Genomic DNA, 20,555 nt, shown 5'->3' with positions numbered 1-20,555 from the left:
TCCCAAAGTGGTCGTTTGAGAAGGGCGTTCCCTAGACATACTCTGGTGAACACTGGTTCGGCCCAGTCAAAATGTTTTAATTTCACAGCTCGCTTGTTTCACGTGTTCTTGCTTTGAACATTGTAAAAGCGAAATTAAGTTTTTAGATAAACTGATGTATATTTGATAGTGATCTACATGATCATGTTAATGTGTGGAATCTCCGAGTCACTGTTGCCATGCCGTACAAAAATGGGAGGTTTTCTTGAGGGAGGGTGATGCGTGGATCTGCGTGGATGCGTGTGTGGTGTGATGAGAGAAAGGTTCCCGGATTTAGATTTTCGCCATCTTTACTCCAGTACAACCGGTGGGGTGGAAACGCCACTCATCTATCCGTTGATTTTCCAAGAACCGTGGACAGATTGACCTAGCTAACAGCCACCGTCGAGACGTATCATTTTTGTCTGTCCAATTAGCTAAACTCATTTATTTACTCCTAACAAAATGGGCGATCGGGAGGATTTAGTATATCAGGCAAAACTCGCCGAACAGGCTGAGAGATATGACGGTAAGATACATTTATAATTCAATGGAGGAACATGTTCGCCGCTGTTTTTCGCCAGCTAGCTACCGACATGGCTAGCTTACCCTTACACCCCTCCCCCTTGCAGGGGGCTTGAGGACGGCGAAGTCCGCATGAGCCGTGAACTAGCGTTAGCTTAGAACTAGCAAGTTAGCTAACAGCAATAAGCAATGCTGGTCATTGAATGTAACAATAACTCCATATTTTTTAATTATATTGATACCGGTATATAAAGATTGATGAACATACAAAATGGCGGATTATTGATGGTGTGAAAGGGAGCTAACAATCGAGTAGCTAATGTTAACGTAGGGAGTGTTATGTCTTAGCCAGCTAACTTAGCCATTTCTTGTAGTTCGCTGTGGGAATTGCTTTACCCCAACAATGTCGACAACATGCCTGCTAGAGTCCTAGGTAGCAATTAATAAAATGTGAATGTGTGACTAGATGCCGTTAAATCGTTATTTATTTAATTAGGCAGCAACCCAAGGTAACTAGCTTGCTAAACTTCTCGTGGTCAGAAATTTGCCGATGCCTGCTTGCTATCTGGGGGGCGGGACGTTTTCTATTCGTAACTAAATAGCTAACGGTAACCTACTGTGGGAATGAATGAGTAATGAAAATAACACCGTATTTATTAATCGTACTTTCAATTTTGGAATTACATTTACGGATAAATATAGACTCGGCGATGAGGGTAATTTATTCTACCTCGACACGACTGCACTACAAGCGACCTGGGTGTGACGTCTCGCTGACTGACCTGAAACAAAACCCACCCCGATGATAAGCAATTTGACGTAGTTAGCCACTTAGCAAGCTAACGTTAGCTAGCATATTCGTCTTGCAATGAACCTGAAGCTGTTTTTAGTTGTGACGAGTCATGATCGTGTATATCTAATTATGGGTGGCTCGATGCCTATTTGATGTGCAATAAAATAAAACATCGTCTGCTGTTGTATTTCAGCCGCAAATTGAATGTTGTGTTCGTTCTGGAACAAAATATAATCACGTGCTTGTAGGTTTCCGAAAGCTATATCTATGTGAATTTTCACTGGGTGTACACATTGTTGATGGGGTCTAAAGGTATTGATTCTGCATGGCAGAATTATTTGCATGTGGAAGTTGAACTTCCCTCAGGATTGTATGACCAATAACCTTTGTTCATAATGCACGAGTGGACCTGGTGATCTAGGGTGATTTCTTATCTGTTGTATTTTATTAATTATGAGAGGGGCAGGTAGCCAAGCAACATCTGAACAGTAACTAACAGGTTGCTACTAGTTTTAATCCTCCAGTGTAAATTTTAAAATGTTGGTCTGTCCTGGAGCAGTATAGTTAGCTGTCTTCTAAATTACTGAAATTCCCAAAATATCAATAATGCAACATTGTTCTTGGGTAAGTACTCCTTACTTGGGGAAAATGTGATTACAGTCAATGTGAATGCTACTTTCTGTAACTGTGATCATGTTACGTGGATATTGCCAAATCTGTAACTTGAGCATGATTTAATTGGAAATACCTGTAATTTGAAGTTGTACAAAATGTAACTTTGTTGCTTAGTTTCATTTTGTTTCTGACCTGTCGGCGCAAGTGATTCATGGCTCCCCCTGCTCCCCACAGAAATGGTGGAGTCCATGAAGAAAGTGGCTGGCATGGATGTGGAATTAACAGTCGAAGAGCGGAACTTACTATCGGTGGCCTACAAAAATGTGATTGGGGCACGGAGAGCGTCGTGGAGGATAATCAGCAGTATTGAACAGAGAGAGGAAAATAAGGGCGGGGAAGACAAATTGAAAATGATCCGGGAATACAGGCAAACGGTATGGCTGCCAGATATGAGTCATTCTGAGTGCATCCTCAGATGCCTGGTGTAATTGAGATCTAACACGATGGAAGAGGCATTTAAGCTGCATTGCTCTTAAAAGCCATATGGTGGCATTTTCCCTGGGGAAAGTCATGAGTAATATAATTTAGGCTAACCTAATTCATATGTTGAGTGTTGTTTTGCTTACCGTTGTCCCATGCCTGGTCTGTAGATTTAAACTTTTTCTTTTTTGCCACTGCAGGTTGAAAACGAGCTCAAGTCAATCTGTAATGACATTCTGGATGTACTGGACAAGCACCTAATTCCTGCTGCCAACACAGGAGAATCCAAGGTCTTCTACTATAAAATGTATGTGCTCTTGCACTCTGTATTGGTTGGGAATGGATGCATGTTGAAATATGGTTATGGTGGTTTTAATGACCGGATTAGAACAGTTCATGATGTTAATGACTCTAGAATCAAAGCTTAAGGCTAGGCGTGATGCCTTCTGATTGGACATAAATTAGAAACACTGCAGTGATTCACATGTATTTCATTTTTTGGACCAGAGGTGGGTAACAGGTAGCCCACTGGCAAAAACCGCCTCAATGTATTTTCTTTTTTATTGCCACCATAGAATTTTTGTAAGCAATTGTTCCAACAAATAAAATCTGTCCCTGTGTTATTATGGAATTATAATTTTAATCTTGAGCTGAGATTATTTGATGTAGATATAGTGATTGTGTTTTCCAGCCTCCCCGTGTTCCACTCTGCCAGAAAACGTGTTGTGGCTTATTCTAGTTGACTACCCCTTTTTAAACCACGTCCCTATGGCTCACTGACTCTCCCCCCAGGAAAGGCGACTACCACAGGTATCTGGCCGAGTTTGCCACCGGGAACGACAGGAAGGAGGCTGCCGAGAACAGTTTGGTCGCCTACAAAGCTGCTAGCGACATCGCCATGATTGAACTGCCACCCACACACCCCATTCGCCTAGGCCTTGCTCTTAACTTCTCAGTATTTTATTATGAAATCCTAAATTCACCCGACCGCGCGTGTAGGCAATTTCCACCGCCCCCCCCCCCCCCCCAGCCCGCTGACCCACACCTCACTCACATGTTCTCATGTTCATTTTTACCTTACGTCCCGGGATGCTGTCTGGATTCCGGTTCTGACTTACCGTTGTTTGCCCTGCAGGTTGGCAAAGGCGGCCTTCGACGATGCCATTGCAGAGCTGGACACGCTGAGTGAAGAAAGCTACAAGGACTCCACACTTATCATGCAGTTGTTACGTGACAACCTGACACTATGGACCTCTGACATGCAGGGAGACGGTAAGCCTCTGTGACCGCCCCTGCCTGAGTGGTATTTTAGGGGGCCCTCCCCGGAAGCAGTTCCGGTCTGACCCCATGAAATCTGTTTGCCTTTGTTTTTTGTAAGCCCATAACAAATGCTTTCCAAATGGAGGGCCTTCCTACCAACCCAAAGTGCCACATTAGCTCTACCGGGAGGTGTGCTGTTTGATATTCCGCTCTTTCCTAAGCTGCTGATTGGATCGTTACGCTTGCCCTCACGCCTCCCATATCCACCGGTCTCTAACCTAGCCTGTTGTCTTTCACCTTGCAGTCCTGTGTCTTAGTGGCCTCTAGGGCCGCAGCTTCCTCAGCGTCCACCTCGACTGACTCTCCTCTCCTCTCTTGTTCTTTGTGTAGAGTCCTAAAGGAACACACTGCTGTTCATTTCCCATAAACTGTACTTTGTAAGTGTTTCCTGGCCTGGGTTTGACTGGTTTGTTGTCCCTCCCGTTCACTACTAATGCAGCTCCACGCCACTCACCCGTTGGTTTGTGTCGATGGTTGTTTTTGAACGCTTTACATAGTTTTTTTTTGTTTTTATCACATGTATATCTGCAAGGCAGTGTGTTAGGTAACCTAAAGATGGTCACTTTCATCTGACAGATGATTATTGGGTTTTTCAAATCAATCTGTAAGTTTTGTTTTCATCTGGGGCTATTTTTATGTCAAGCACAGGGCAACTCAGAAGGTAGAATGTTCTAGGTATGTGTCTAGTACAGGGCTGTATGTACCTAAAATTAGGTTTAATGTATGTAAAATGGGACCATCTTTGTCAATAAAATCCGTAAACTTTGACCCTATATAAACCTAGACATTCAGGGAGAAGAGTGCATTTAGCATTTGATTTTATGCTTGCGCAAACAAATACTGCATTTGCCATGACCAAATGTGTATAATTGCTTACAAATGAAGAATGGTCTTTTACAAATGCAAGTGTATTCCTTGTAAGTTTCTCTGTTAGATGTTAGTGATTTTAGCTGCCACCTGCATTGTTTGGGAGTCAATACCCTATTTGGCTACACCGCAACACTGGCTAGACTGGGGATGCAGCTAGTACAGCCTCCAAAAGGGGCAGGGTGTTCACCCGGCAACACCCACCATTGACCGTGCAGACTGGCTGAATAGCAGCATGGTTGAGGGCAGAGGCATTTGACAAAGGCTTTGTATGATGTCCTGTCTGTCTCAGACTGTGTGACATTATCTACTTTCAGCTGAGTGTTTCCTTTCTGCGAGTGTGGCAGACTAACTCCTTATTTGTAACACAAATAGACACAGAACCTAATCGCCCATCTGATTGGGTTATCTTATTTTGTTATTGGTTATGCTAGGTGAGGTTTTAGTTCTGGGTAAAGTAGGTGATACGTTGGTTGTTCAGTACATGGGAGTGCAAATGTAGACCTGGGTGAGATTTTTGTTTTGGGTGACCTGGGTGAGATTTTAGTTGTTCAGCACATGGGAGTGCAACTATGGTTAACAGAGGGTTTGTCATTCTTGCAATGACTTGGCTGTTGGTGAAATTAGGTCATTGGTGGAGCGGTTGTCCAGCAAAACCTCTGGGACATTAAATTCCAAAGCTTTTTGATGACCGTTTTTCTGAGCACTACTGTAGGTCTTTTGAAATGCCCTACATTGTTCTGCTTTGATTATGGTCATTTTTGTCTTGTTCCACACGCAGGTAGATGTGTTGACCATTGTGCTGGTGTGACACACGCCATGACCTAAACAACTGAAGTTGTTGTTTCAGTTACTTTCACTGCATGTGCTGAGGTGTTTGTGAACTTCTGCTGGATCACTTTGGCCTGCCCATCTGCACTGTTGGAAGACTAGGTCAAAACTGGCACTTATGCTACGCAAAACGGTGCACAACATCTCATTATGTTTGTTTGGAAACCGAGTCTGACCAATGACAACGGTGACACACTCCATGGAAGGACAACTGTCTGCAGGGTTTTCACTGGCAACAACTGGCCTCATCTGGTTGTCTAGGTCTTAAATGGACGCTTATTGAAAGGAAAACCCCGCAAACACTGCCCTCCAGAAAATGTGGGTTGTTGTGACCTTAAAGCCCCAAACTCACCGTCCGCTCTCTCCTCGTTTTCAAGCAGGGGAAGAACAGAGCAAAGAGGCGCTGCAAGATGTGGAGGACGAGCCCCAGTGAGACGTCACCGCCAACACAAGACCCTGCCTCCACCCCCTCCCCGTTCCCGCCCCTCAAACAAAAACAGTCAGAACCGGAGTCACCCAGCCCATGCTACAGCGGTGTTCCTCTGCAGCTCTCTGACCTCCAGGGTCCTAGAGATAATCAGTTCCTTTTTCCCTTTTTATTTTTATTTTTTTACTAGCCCGTTTAATTCAATTGAAATATAAATACCACTTGACAATAAATTCAGTTTTGGAAAGGCAAAGATGGAGTCCCTGGATTAATTAATTTCTCCTGGTACAAGCGGTTAAAAAAAACTTTGTTTTCCTCATTGTATTTTCTTTTTTCCTCAGTATTTTTTTATCAGTTGCTGGATGTATTTTGAGATTTTTTTTTTTTTTTATGTAATTACAGAAATTAACTTTTATTACTGATATGTCTTTTAGTTGTGGGAGCTGTAATATTTCTGTGTTAGTGAAACATCAGATGCAAATCATTAAACCTTTTAAGGGCGAGACTAAACAAAGTGCTCTTTTGTTAAATTCGTTTTTCAGAGGAGGTTGGCGAAATTCTGGATATCCATGTGGAGCAAAATGCTTAACTTTTACACCGTAGTGATTCTATTGGAATGTTTTGTAGTGTTTTGGATTGTACTTTGTGCTGAAATACTGTATTGTGCACACGTGCTGATTTCAGATGGTGGCTGTTAGTGATTTTAAGAATCCACCGGACAACTGTCTCTTTTAGTGAAAGACCGGTCTAGATTGGCTTCTGATGGGGAAAAAAGAACAGCGCTCTAAGATTTGAAGCCTGCATGAGTCAACGGATGTTTCCTTCTGCCTCTTTCCCCCACCTTTATGTAGCTCTTATTTTTTTTTCTTTCTGATTTTTCTTTTTTGCTTTGTTGTGTGTAACTTAAAGCTAATTTGTACTACTGGATATCTGACTGGAGCCACTGAGAATCTGTATTGTTCTCATTGAAACACAGCATGGAATTAACATTTAACAATCTAAATTAAACATACCTAAAAGTCTGCCGTTGAATGTTTTAAAAAATTCTTTGCGTACTGTTTTTTTTTTTTGTGATTAAAATTAAGGGATTCAGCTAGCATGGTTAGAACTGAGTCATGAAATGATAGCTTGCTTGTTGAATGTCCGCCCATTTTATTTTTGGTGGGCCGTGTTATGTCACTGTCATCTGAGATATACTGAAGGTCGGTGGGAGCAGCCGTGGGGGCAGATGAATGAGGGATTACAGTGCCTTCGGAAAGTATTCGCACAGCTTCCCTTCAAAACATTTTCTGCTACGGACTTGATTATAAAGTTTAAAGACAAAATGCCATCATTCTAAACAATACGGCGTAATAAGGCAAAAACAAGTTTTGGAAATTTGTGCCAATTCAATGGGAAAAAAATAATAGTAATTTAAAAAAAACGAATGTACATAAGTATTCAGACCATTTTCCCCTGACGCTCCAAGTTGGGCTCTGATACATCTTAGTGTCCTCCGGCTCACACATCTTCGCTCATTCCTTTCTGGTCGTTGGATGATACTGGAACAGCTCATTTTGCACCCCCTGGTGGATGTGTGCATATAGAGAGTCTGTTTCTGCTGAAATCATGAAAAGGAGTGTAAAACATTTATTATTATAAAAAGACCTGCTCTTCAGCTGAATAGATGCTTATAGTCTTCTTGAGTTGACACTTGGTAGGTTTCTGGTCTCAACTGGTGGTATGTTTTAAGTCTTCTAACTTGGGTGGGTATTTATAACTTCCAGGAGTTCTCCAAACTCCTTAGGGGCACCTTGAGGTTTAATAAAATCTAACTAGATACACACCTAGTCAAGGGCTTGAAGATGAGTTGGAAAGTTGAATTCTCTGGAATGTAAAATAGATGGATGACTGCAACAGATTTGGCACCTTTTGAAATTCACTGAAGAGACTCGTGGCTTGGGTGAAGATGTGTTTGGATCTAAAAGCACAAGAGGGCAGCAAATGAGAGAACCAGCAGAAAATATAGGGTACTAAAATACTCTAACAGAAGATGTTTACCTTTGGACCAAGTACATTTGTTGAGTTCTTTTTTCTGGTGCTTCTTTAACAGTAGTCTATTTGGTGTCCCATGCCTTCCTGTGGAAACAATGTTGAAGCCTGGATTGTCTGTGGCAGATCACTGGTCATGAGCAGACCTAAGAAAAAAAAAAAAATGAATTATTAGGAATTTCCTTTTTAGGGTTAAAAATAGTCATTGCTATTTCTACTAACAGATAGCACTTCACTATCGCAGCTGGTAACTAGTACAGTGTGTACAGTCTGCATATTCCCGGACCTCTGACCTGGCCTTTCTTGTTGTCATGCCCACGTGGCCCTGATTTGCCCCTCAAACTCTCACACAAACAGGATGCAATTCCCCCTCCACTTCCTGTCCGACACGCCTAGTCCAGGAACAGCAGCCATTCAGGTGGGAGTTCTCCCTCTAGCTCACCTTCAAACTTGCTGCGATATTACCAGCAGCTGTAGTCTCTGACACACACCTCAGATCATCCTAGTGTGAGTTATGGTCGTTGGGTGTTGATGTATCTGCAGCTTTAGGGGAAAACAGGGAGTATGTTCACAAACCAGGAATCACCGATCAATGTAAACAACATTCTCTTGACCTCTGAAAGGTAGCCTCGGAGCAATCATACTATCAACAAACTACACTTACTACCGAGGACTTTCATAAGTCATTTTTATCACCAAGGAATGCTTAACATTTAATTCATAGGTCCACATAGGTCTAATTCCCAAGCCGCCGATGTGAAACACTGTCTTTCTGTCCCTGAGTTGGACAGCTAACCCTACATGCCTTCAGGTTGTTGCTGTGAATAATAATCTGTTCTTAGCATACTTACCTGACAAAAAAAACAAATCATAAAAAAGGGAAATCATCTGGGACCAACGCTCTGCCGAATGTACCTTCACTCATGTCCGTTCCCAGTCTCACTGAGGTAGTTGTGTTGTGATACAGTTCCGCTGTTCCCAGTGAGTGTGCTATCTGCTCGTCCAGTCTGTCGGGCTGGGTTGATGACATACTACGTCAAGGACACAGTTTCCTGTTGACGCCCAGTGACCAGGAACAGGTCACAGGTCAAAGGATGTGTGTCCATGGCTCTTCCCCTCTTAGCAACAGGGTTGTGCGTGTGTGTGTGCGTGCGTGTGTGTGTGTGCGCTTGCGTTCGGGATGACCTCTTGTCCTGTACCCACTTTGACCATCTTCCTGTCTCAATTGATCGGTCTGTCCGTTGGGAAAAGGAAACCAAAGACACAAGATGCACAAGTCCCTTATTTGTTTTTGCAGAGGTAGGGTGGGAAGGGGGGGTCATGTGGTGTGTACGCATGCCTCACTGTCGCATATCCAGAGGAAACGTCAGGAAGCAAAGTGGGTTTCTCCTCTGTTTACTCCGGGAACGTCTGAGACAGGATGCGTGGATCCAGGAGGAAGCCCTGGCTCCCGGGCCAACCCAGAGTGCATTGCACCACAGCTCTCCGGTGTGCAGGGAAGTTAATTATACTGCTGGACTGACTGTAGGAAAAGATTCTGACACCAGCAGTCTCTAAATATCCCTCGCTCGCCAAAGGGGACATTCTCACCAAGGCGTTCTACACTACCACAGGTAACGTTTGTCTCGGCCTCGTAATGCGACGGAGAAAAGGAACATTCTGGTCTACTTAATGCTCTCTATGTGACGTTACATTTCTACTGAGGGTCACAGGCAGTGCCGTCTCGTTGTCTGAAGGAGGAATTTGGACAAACGATCGGGGGGGTGCCTGAGTGGACGAAAGGCAGAGTGAGAGACCATGATGGAGCTCAGGATCCAGTTGATCCCGACAGGGGAGATCATCATGCCCCCTGGGAAGAATGGAGAGAACTACTGCCACAGCTGCACCAAGGTGAACTCATCCATTCTAACTGTGGACTCTAACCAGTTACTAGCCAGTCAGCAGAAACATGCTAATCGTTTGGGTGTATGTACATATACTTAGTTTGGTGTAGCAGCAGAGAGGGAATGAACAGCAACAGTAGAAACGTAAGAAATTAAGTGTATGTTTCTGTGTGTGTTTGAGTGCAGTATCAGTATACATGTTTTCTGTTTGTTTCTGTTGTGTGTATGTGTGTGTGTGTGGGTGACGTCTGTTGTGTGCCTGCCTTGGACATGGCTGTGATTTGTCTGCATAGTATTGTTTATCTTCTCAGCAGAGGTCTCCACTCCATGGTTAAGGTGTTTCTGTCAAATCCTTGGCTTGGAAAAGTGGAATCATTATTGCCCACCTTAGATTTTTCCACTCTGGAGCTGTCATGTTTAATAATGTGTTGGAATGTGAGTAGGTGTTCAAAGACAATACCGGTCCAGAAATTGATACAAAAGAAAAATGAATGTTGGAAAGCCATTGTCTTAATTTTGAGATAGAGAGCATACTTTGATAAAAACAAATTAACTGTGAATAAAATACTACCACCTACCAATGGTTGTATCCACCTTAAAAAAAAACATAATTTGAATAACAAATAATCTATTAAAAGTGGGGGTTACATATTTCTTTACCTAATTGTATGAGCATTATTTTCAGTCACAGCACTATTTCTATCACTGTGATTGAATGTGAGAGGGATGATGGAATGGGTGGGACTGGGTCTCAAGTTCATGTTGTAATAATATTCCAGTCTAAGGAATTCCGGGTGTGGGGGCTTTAAATCAAAGTGCCTATGGTGAAATATTCAAACTGAGCCATCGAAAAGCAGTTCCCTTTAATGGGTTGATTTATGGCCAATTTCAATTGTAATCAACAAATATGATGTAAATCTACCTTGTTCTCTAAGTTTACCTAAGTACATAGGTTTATTGTTAGTTTATCGAGTTCAGTTCGAGTCCATGTCAACTCATTGAGCAAGAATGACAAATGACGGGATAGTTTGGAATGTACGGGAGGAAACACCAGAGAAATTCTAGAACAGCACATTCATTTCCCATGCATCCCAACATTCCACAAAGGTCACATCACCCTTGTGTGTGTGTGTCTGTCTGTCTGTGTGTGTATGTGTGTGTGTGTGTCAATGTACAGGTGAACATTTAAACTGAAGGTTTGTGTGCGTGTGTGAGTTAATGAATAGGCATGTGCTCTATTTTCTAATTCCTTATCAGGGAAGGAACAATGCACTCTTCTAGTTTCACAGAGACACTCCCGGATGTAGAGTCGGTATTCCCAGCCAACAGGGCCTTGCCAACAGTAAACAACCTCTACTCCGTTCATAGTAGCTTTGCAGCACAAACATGGTAAGGGCAGAGAAGGGTGGTAGACAAAGGTACTGCAACTGAGATGTATGTAAGTTTATGTGTGTGTGTGTGTGTGTGTGTGTGTGTGTGTGTGTGTTTGATCCACATTTATGTGGACCTGATCTCCCCACAAAGGCAGAAAAACACACGAAATCGGTCCCAACTGAGGAAACTGAGCAATTTCCGGTTCAAGGGTTTTTAGGGAAAAATTTACAATTAGGGATTGGTGGGATTCCAGGTTACTTTCAGGTTTAGGCATTACGAGTTAGGTTTAGGGTCAGGCATTAGAGCTAGGTTAAGTGTGTGTGTGTGTGTGTGTGTGTGTATGTGAGTGAAAGACTATAGCTAATAGGGCTGAATCGATCACTCCCCCCTCTGGCAGCTGTAACATATTGCAGTCCATTATTGCATTGACAGGCAGGCGCAATTGAACTGCAAATGTCACCTTCACATGTAGATGACAAAACATCACACTTAGAAAAATGATGACCCTGATAAGGGGACCGGGGACTCCTAATGTTGTTACAGTGCTCTTATATGCACACTGTCACCGTGAAAATAGACTAGAACATGTGTTATACACGGTATGGAATAACTGCTATAGCAAGAGAAAATGTAGGCTACGCGTTGAACTCGATGGCAAAAACAAGTTAAAATCGCGAACGGCCACACCCTTTCCAAGAACCACGCCGTCCGCGCGCCGCTACCGGAGGTGCAGTAGCAGGTCTGTTGACAGCAGAGGGTATGAGTACACTATACGTCTGCGAATGGAAAGTGAGCTGAAATGCCGTCGACGACTCATTTTCTGTTCTCACCAGTACAACAGTATTTAGTCAGACACTCTCAAGCATTGTTGTTTTGAGAGAATTTGTTTGTCATTGGCTACTTTAAATTTTTTTGTTGGCTTTTTAGGATAATCAAAGCAAGGACGTATGCTATTTGCAGAAATTGGTTAAACGCCGCAGAATTTGACACCGCTGGGGTACCAAATAAAGTATTCCTGGCTACTCATATTTGCCTATAAAGCCTACTGTGTTCTAACTCTCCTGAAAATTATTTTCGAAGTGGTGACGGCATTAAAACCAACGTTATCACTCATGAGGGCTGTGGGATGGGTCTCAAGAACTTCCTGGTGTTAAGGTCTGTGATGTGTTTGAAAGAGGGAGGGGGGCATTTCTGAAATTTGTTCCACGACTCACTGAAATAGGACTGAAATACTCAATGTCTATAGAATAGACAATATAGTCATATTTAATCTTTTGACGTTTAATGTCGTAAAGTCTACATTTTTTAATAAATGTGAGATAATTTGACATAGTGTGGTTGAGTGTGTATATAATAGTGTGGTTGAGCTACTAAAACTGGACAGATTTGGTATTCTAAGAAGAAACCTTTGCTGTAGATTCAGCCGCCAGATTAAAGTTGCTTGTGGGACACGTTAACGAGGAATCGCTGACAGGACTGGGCAGGCACGTCGAGAGAATTGAATCTCGCGTTTTCACTATTCCGCCGGTCTAACGAGAGAACAGTTTTAGCTTGCTGTCTTTCTCTAGCCAAGGCTACCGGCGAAGAGGGAACACCGGGGCGAAGTAGCTTGCTGTGTCGCATTGACTTCGGCTAACTGAAGGTAGGTCCCACTTCTGAACTCCCTATACACTCGTCCGGACCTAAACAGACTGTTTGGTTACAAAGTAATTTTGTAGAGGTATAAAGTTTGATTACGTCACGTCTGACAAAGTAGCAAGTCAGCGAGGCGCACGCTTATGTGTGTGGGTTGAAGTATGTTCGTGCTGTATATCCTGTCAGTCAAAAAGGTGTGTGAAAGCCATAAACCCTCGATATCTGTTTAAGAACGTATCGCTGTATAACCGAGGTTTATTCATTCTAGGTAGTCTAACATAAAATATGGGTTTAGACAACTATTGTTCCACACCAGACCGCTTTTGGTAATGCACACACATCTGACTTGAAATTGGTCCCACTACAGTTAGACCTACGTTTTTTTATTTATTTGCCAGTATAAATATGGGACCCGTGAATGTATTCGGAGCTGTTGTCATTCAGGGAAGGCATGCTTTGTACGGGTCAAAACTTCCCACCGACGGAACAGCTGCCAATCCCAGCGCAACCCTGACTTGTCAGTTGGCAACAGTGTCTTTGTGGATGACCTGTCACGTCATCAGGTGTCCACCTGTCCCGTGGCCCTCACTACGCTATTCACCACAGTATTTACACACACTGGCACGAGCACTGAAACTGTTTCCGGCAATATTCAGATATGTAATACGAAGACTTGTGAACGAGTCCAGAAAATCTGACATTACCAGTCTATTTGGTCTTAATCTACCCCTTGTCATGGTTACATCACCATATATGATGATTATCCATGAGGACATCACTCTTGTCAATAATTACTTTAGCTTGAGTTCCTTCACCTGTTACTGAACTGTGGCTGCATGCAAGTGGTCACGCCAGAGACAGAAGAGGAAGCAAGAATTTCCGCTCCCTTGTTTTTGTTGGGTTCGGTGAAAGTTAATGAATAAATGTATCAGACATAAATGCTATTGCATTGCTGTCACTGTCTTTTCCCACTGATGTTAAACGGCCTGCAGAATGTACTTTAATTCATCCACTGTCTTTGGTCATGTTGCTCGGATCACTTGACCTGTGATCTGAAGGTCAAACCGAGGTCACAGTCTTAAAGCTTTTACTTCGTCTGCTTGGTTTCATCTCAGGCGGGTTTCTCCACGGCGACTGTTAATGTTGTGCTCTGATGGTTGTTGAAATGACGGGAGAAGTCATAATCCACATTTTTATTGGGTCTTTGGCTCATGGTTCATGCCAGAATGTGTAGATCACTAAGGGTCCCGTATTACTCCGTTGGTAGAACAAGACACCAGCAACCCTATGTGATTCCTGTCTGGGGCAAGTAGGGAAAGTAATCAAAATGTATGTCCTCACCACTGTAGGCTCCTCAGGACAAGGTCGTCTGCAAAAATTACAATCATTTGAATAGTCCAGTTGATGATGCTGTCAATAACGTTTTTCACAACAAATGTTCTTGGGGTTGTTTTTCTCATCTGTTTCAATGTAACCTAGATTTCCCAAAATATTTCAGTTGCTTTTACCCGTCCCGGCACAAAAACTGCTTCACAGTATTTCTTCAGTTGGATCACTGCTGCTAGGATTTTTTGTTTTAGACTGATTGTTTTAGATGCATGCGCTCCATAGATCAACCCTCAGCCATTGTCTGGTGAAGCTATAGATTCTAGCAGAATGGCGTTCAACAGAGTCAAACATTACCAATGACACCACCACGTTATTTGCATGGTATCTTTGGTTTTTGCATTAGTCTCTCTGTTGAAGGGCGGTGGCATGGGCTGCTCGGCCGACCTTGTCATGCCACCTGTCATCACCGCTGAGCTTTACCCCGGGAGACTTCGTAGGATACACCTGGTTCTGCCTCTTCCAGGTCTAACACAGGAAACTCTCAGGGTTCGCAGTTCTGCTTTTCCTGCCGGCCTAAATCAGTTCGTCCAACTCTCAGACCCGGTCTCCGACAACACCCACAGAAGTGGGTGCCAGATAGCCAAGCCGTGACGCAATTGATTAGTAACTGAAATGTGGCCAGATCGAATCCCAAGTCTTTCAGGTTTTTAGTGTATGCGGTTCTGTCCTTGAGCAAGACCGCTCAATCAATCCTCTTAGTCGTCCCCTGGATAAGAGCTCCCGCTAAATACATGTAAAAATGTAACTGCAAGGACCTGTTAGACTGAACCATTTCTTAAGTAGTTTGGATTGTTAGTAGAGACTAATGAATACTGACAGAGAGATGATCAGGGAGATTAACCATGTATTAGGATAGGAACACCGGTCAAATAATAAGGTCAGGACAATCTGCGACCCAACCTTGGGGATTAGTGGAACTAACGTACATGCAGTACCCTCTCCATTAACATGGTTTCAGAACTGTGGCGTGTCACGTACCATACTTATTCTGACTGAGGTCGCGGTAACTCAATCAGCAGGGAGATATGGCATGACTGGAATTCTCCAGATAGGGCTGGGCTGGGACAATCTACACTGATAACGGCCACCATGAGGGACGGCGTGGAATGGACTATTACATGTTTCACGCTGGTAGTAGAGGAACCAACTGACCACATTGAGAAATAATGGAGGAGGATTTAAATCTGGAGTCTGTGGCCTGGTTATGTTTTGATGTCAGAATTGCAGGGTCGCCTGGGAAAGGGAGCATACCCGCAGACGGGGGGCATACCCGCAGACGGGGGGCATACCCGCAGACGGGGGGCATACCCGCAGTTTTGTGTTTTTTCCCATTGATGTTAAACGGCCTGCAGAATGTACTGTAATTCATCCACTGTCTTTGGTCATGTTGCTCGGATCACTTGACCTGTGATCTGAAGGTCAAACCGAGGTCACAGTCTTAAAGCTTTTACTTCGTCTGCTTGGTGTCATCTCAGGCGGGTTTCTCCACGGCGACTGTTAATGTTGTGCTCTGAGGGTTGTTGAAATGACGGGAGAAGTCATAATCAACGTTTTTGTTGGGTCTTAGTCTCGCAGACAGGGAACATACCTGCAGACAGGGCGAAACTGATGGGAAAGATAAACCGCTTCATTTGAAAGTTTGGCTGACAATTCTGAGCGAGGGAGAACTTGTTTTGTGTTTGAGCCCTTTTTTTTTTGCTTGTTTTAGTGTCCTGGTCTCACGTCAACACTCTGTAGCTGTGAGGTGTGCTGGGTGTCGTATGCGAGAGAGGTGTGTGTGTGTGTGTGTGTGTGTGTGTGTTTGGATCGAGTCAGTGTAGAAGTGCGTGTCGGGGCCGTGAGTCAATATAGTCTGTTGTATGTATGCCAGTGAGTCATGAGCCAAGCTGTTCCGAGGATCTGGAATTTGTCCCTTTTTTAAGCTGTGGCTTTTCTACCAGAAATGTGGTACTGGGCCCCACCCTGGTCCCACGTCCTGCTTCGTGTCCGGAGCAAACCACAGTCACACTGGAGAATCCTTCTGGCTTAGTCAAGCCGGGGATACCTACTGTAGCAAGACCTTTTTAAAACATTAAGACATACCAAGCGGAGGTTTGTCGCATTGGACAGTTTCTGTTAGTACCGCCCCCTTTTTCTATCACTCCTTTATGGGCGGTTCCGTTTCCTGCCGGGTGGACGTACGTTTGCTTCTAGGATGTTGTGTCTCCGAATAAAAGACCTTCAAAGTTGTGAGAAAAGCTGTTGGCGTGAAATGTAGAAAACGTAGCCTGCATCGGCTGGTGTGGCTCCTCCTCATGATGCTACCGCGGTGTTCTCTGCCGGCAGGACATTGTTCTGTTGGTGGAGCTGCTCAGCCATTCATGTTTATCTGTTACAGGCCCAGCGCTGACCAGGGATGTTTTAAATCCCTCTGCGTCCTATGTACACACACGCTGCATGCGCGTGCACACACACACACACACGCTGTAAGACGCACATACACACATTCACACTGATTAACCTGTGGGTGTGAGATATTTAGCTAATCCTCTCTATCTCATCGTCCTCTGGCCCTCAGCGTCAAGGCAAACTGAAGAGCAGTGGGAAAGGAAGGGGGGGTGGGGCTTAGCGGTCCTATTTGCGGCACTAATCCTGCCCTGTGTGATGTTTCATTGACTTAACATAGGAATAAATCAGTTGACCTAATACGCCTCTAGCCTATATCAACCATGGTCATGATTCAGCTATTTGCTTCAGGGTTGTATTGTGATATAGGTCTTTATAAAAATACTTTAGGATAAGAATGACTATAACTGACTATGTAATAACTTTATTATATAACTGTTATTATATGACTGTAACTGTTGTTGTAGTAGTGTAGTGAGAACTAACATGTCCTGTATCTGGTCTCGAATTGGACATGGTCTGGATACTCCAGTGTTTCAATAGGGTTTCCAGGGCCATTTTGCACAAAGTACAGCTGCATTGCTTCATACCTTCATACAAGCATGTATGTGGCCTTTACAATTCTGACTTCTCAATATCTTGTCATGTTGTATTCCAGCCCTCTTGCTCCATTCAGATGAACCAGGTAAGGTGCCCCTCTGGACCTTCTGTACCTCTGTGGTTGATAACCTTTAGTCTCCTGGACCTTCTGTACCTCTGTGGTTGATAACCTTTAGTCTCCTGGACCTTCTGTACCTCTGTGGTTGATAACCTGTAGTCTCCTGGACCTTCTGTAACTCTGTGGTTGATAACCTGTAGTCTCCTGGACCTTCTGTAACTCTGTGGTTGATAACCTGTAGTCTCCTGGACCTTCTGTACCTCTGTGGTTGATAACCTGTAGTCTCCTGGATCTGCTGGACCTCCTTTGTGAAAGTGTGACCATTTGCTCAATGACCAACTCCCCATACCCAGACTGTCTGACTGTAAATTGCATATTCTTTATCTGACTCTGTCACAGTCTATTTCCACACACCAACCCTATGGTTAACCACTGTGTGTTTGCATGTACTCATCTAAGCCCTGACCGTCTGTTCACCTCCTGGTAGTGTGGTCTGGGGTTCTTCTGAGAATCTCACCTGGCATTGATGCAATCTGTTGCCAGATCTGTTTTTGTTGTAAAATAAATGTATTTATTCGACAGGATGACACTAACAGCTCTGGGAATAGATTAGCATGGATGATTGGTTACAGAGTCTCTAAACAACTGCTGATCACATTATGACTGTAGCCAATCAGTTATGTTACCAGGGAAAATGTTGTAATCAGATTACGGACACTTGTGTGAATTATATTCAATTCAGCATTGAAAAAGGCACAGGTTGGCTTTTATTCCAGAGTGAGTCTGAGCACAAGTCAGCGAGTGCTGATGTGAAGCACCAAACGCCCTGAATGGACCCTTGTTCACTGTTAAAGGCAAAATGATTCAAAACTTATCAGGTTTACTGGTTAATCCTGAAGTTCCATTACCGATTACCATTTTGAACAGGTAACTGGGAACTGTTACAGGTTTGGAAATTGACCTGCCCAACCCTGCTTTAACTTTGTTCCTTTCAGTGGTTGTCAGTGCTGGGACCTCAGCCAGCTTCACTGTGCCAGCCGGCCCGCCCACCACCCCTCTGTGTTAGTGATTGGCTAGTCTGCTGGACCATCCCCCTCTATCTGTTCCCGATTGGCCAGTCAACCGGCCCATCCCTCTCTATTTATTCCTGATTGGCCAGTCTGTCGCACTCCCTCTGTCTATTCCTGATTGGCCGGCCTGCAGCCCATCCCCCTCTATCTATCCCCGATTGGCCAGCCTGCCCGCCATGCATGTTAATCTTTACCCAGGTTCACTCCAATTCTGCCTGGGCCCTAAGCCGACTGCAATCGCATGCAGGTGTGTCCTTGTGTACCTAGCCATTTACTGACAGTGTCTCAATGTTCAGGAAGGGTAGGGGAATATGTGTAAGGGGGGGGGGGGGGTAATTCAGGTGAGGATTTTCAACAGGACACAAAGTTGTGTAACACTGCACAGTTATTGACTCAGTACGGTTGAAGCAGGTTTTTAGCCTGGAGTTAGAGTAGTAGTAAGCATTTTCTCTGTCTGTAGATTGATGAATGTCACTGAAATTACAGTAGAGCTTGTTGATTGGCCAACCCGTGAGTTTACCACTGATAGGCTAAGTTAAAAGTAGCACTCTGAAGTAGACATGGCTATAGTATAGTACTGTACCTCTGTCAGCACGTAGACACCTTATGTATACTTTAAATACGGTCTTTTCAGTTCCCACATGATATTCCATATTACATCTGAATGTTTACATTTCTGCTTTTCAGTCAACTGCATGCAACGTGTTGGTGTTTTCCTATCGGGGAGCTTGGCGTGACTGGAGCTTGGCCTGGGAGAGGGAAATAAGCAAACAGTGGCAAAGAGGGGGAACAAAATTGAGCAACCGCTGGCTTCATGTCTAAGAAGCCCCCGCCCTATTTGCCCTATGACCTTTGTGCTCCCTGAATGCAAATCACTGTTCATGCATATCTTCCATCCAAACACCGACACCTAGCTCCCTTCATCCCTCTGTCTGTCTCCTGCAGGGCTCATGTGGTCCCCTAATAATAATTTTGTCCAGACTGGTCCCCTGGCAGTGGAGCGAGTTCAAGCCATGTGTGTGTGTTTCAGGGGCAGAGAGGGGCTTCAAGTAATAAGGTGTGATGGTTGGAATGTGTGGTTGGGGGAGGCAGTCCTGGTTGTTTGAATGCCGGCCTGTTTCCATCTGAGCAGCCTGACCCCTGACTCCACTCAGGGGCTGGTTGCGGTAATGGAAGATTCCAGAGATGTTGCAATGTGAAGAGTGTTTGTCCCAAGACTATCTTCTGTTGGGAAAGAGGTTGGCTTATACTTAATCTGGGCAAAGTGGTCCCCCACTTCCAAAACCAAAGCTTTATCATTAGATTCCAAGATTCCCTGAAATTATTGCAATATCAAACAATACACACACACACATACACACACTATTTTAAAATGTAACTTTTCCCTCCTGCAAAGTCTTGAACTACTCTGGGCTCATAGGTACCCAGGTATGCATGTTGTACGTTTTTGTTGTACTTGGTAGGAGTCTCCAGCATTAAACCGGTACTCATTGAGCCTTTTAAATGATACCTAAAGAGGGGATCCAACCAAGCTCAGCTTTAGTACTATGAAAACAATCTCAATTAGGGCACTAATAGCTTCCAGGACTGCTATGTATAGGTGGTCCTAGGAATCACACTTCGCCACCCAGGTGTTGCTAACACCATGCTTGATCACCAGAGCCACTCAGCACACCGCTACTTCATAAACACTGGACCCCACTACTCCGAGATACTTAAAACTGTCTGTATGTTCTTACGTTGCAGTGTGACCATAGGCCAGTTTGGCTGACTAGTCTAAGATAATCTGCATCAGCAAAACCAAAAAAAGAGCCTGCATGCCTGGGTGTGGTCGTTTGTGCGGCATGTAACTCTGAGTTGGCAGTCTTCTGTTATCACATCGTTTTGGTTAGAGAGCAGGGAAGACAAATGGGCAGCATCCATCATTAGGATGTGTGACGGTGACATCATTTGATATTAAAAGGGAGTGAAGGGCGTCTTTTAGTCCCTTTGTTTAAATGCCTGTGTTTTGGCCAATGGGACCGTTGATGTCAAATCAGAAGTTGTGTAGCTGTATGGAAAAAACGGGAATGGTCGTTTTAGACAGTTCAGTTGGCTACCTGCTGAAGTCCTTTTGATGCATTCCAGTAACAGTTGATGTGTGATAGTAAACAAAGCATTAACATGTCCTAACAAAGCGACGTTGCTTGCCCGACAGGACACCACCTTTCAAAGAGCATTTTTACTTTCTGGCTGCAGTTCATACAATAACCAT

General features: G+C 44.0%; 2 protein-coding genes and 1 long non-coding RNA gene across 9 annotated transcripts in view; 2 read left to right on the top strand and 1 right to left on the bottom strand.

Annotated features, from left to right (window-relative positions):
- The first annotated feature begins 262 nt into the window (after nucleotides 1–262).
- Nucleotides 263–6,898, top strand: ywhae1 (tyrosine 3-monooxygenase/tryptophan 5-monooxygenase activation protein, epsilon polypeptide 1). Of its 4 annotated transcripts, XM_010893806.3 has the most exons (7): nucleotides 263–547; nucleotides 2,186–2,385; nucleotides 2,632–2,738; nucleotides 3,224–3,430; nucleotides 3,567–3,703; nucleotides 4,082–4,128; nucleotides 5,827–6,898. In XM_010893806.3, exons 1-6 carry the CDS (start codon nucleotides 484–486, stop codon nucleotides 4,087–4,089), a joined length of 723 nt encoding a protein of 240 aa, XP_010892108.1. In that variant the 5' UTR covers nucleotides 263–483; the 3' UTR covers nucleotides 4,090–4,128; nucleotides 5,827–6,898. The 4 variants fall into 4 exon arrangements, with proteins under 4 accessions (XP_010892108.1, XP_010892107.1, XP_010892106.1 ...); XM_010893805.3 differs by lacking the exon at nucleotides 4,082–4,128 and having other exon boundaries at nucleotides 5,830–6,898; XM_010893804.3 differs by lacking the exon at nucleotides 4,082–4,128.
- Nucleotides 6,252–11,946, bottom strand: LOC105024109. Of its 2 annotated transcripts, none has more exons than XR_004575644.1 (5): nucleotides 8,759–11,946; nucleotides 8,350–8,450; nucleotides 7,917–8,053; nucleotides 7,703–7,836; nucleotides 6,252–7,476 (listed from the first exon to the last, which is right to left on the bottom strand). It is a non-coding gene; the product is annotated as an uncharacterized LOC105024109 (long non-coding RNA). The 2 variants fall into 2 exon arrangements; XR_002196810.2 differs by having other exon boundaries at nucleotides 8,823–11,946.
- The window catches only part of myo1cb (myosin Ic, paralog b), a 50,964-nt gene continuing 40,098 nt past the window's right edge, over nucleotides 9,690–20,555 (top strand). The window contains exons 1-2 of one of the 3 annotated variants that reach the window (XM_034291607.1): nucleotides 12,417–12,806; nucleotides 17,232–17,258. In XM_034291607.1, coding sequence (XP_034147498.1) covers nucleotides 17,250–17,258 — 9 coding nt within the window. In that variant the 5' untranslated portion in view covers nucleotides 12,417–12,806; nucleotides 17,232–17,249. Of the gene's footprint in view, nucleotides 9,798–12,416; nucleotides 12,807–17,231; nucleotides 17,259–20,555 lie in introns of those variants that run through there. The other 2 variants (XM_034291606.1, XM_010893801.4) reach the window with 2 other exon arrangements.

This window comes from Esox lucius, chromosome 1 (assembly GCF_011004845.1).
Source record: "Esox lucius isolate fEsoLuc1 chromosome 1, fEsoLuc1.pri, whole genome shotgun sequence".
In the NCBI taxonomy this organism is placed as follows: domain Eukaryota; kingdom Metazoa; phylum Chordata; class Actinopteri; order Esociformes; family Esocidae; genus Esox; species Esox lucius.
Note: the sequence above shows the minus strand (reverse complement) of the source record. Positions and strands in the feature narration are given on the sequence as shown.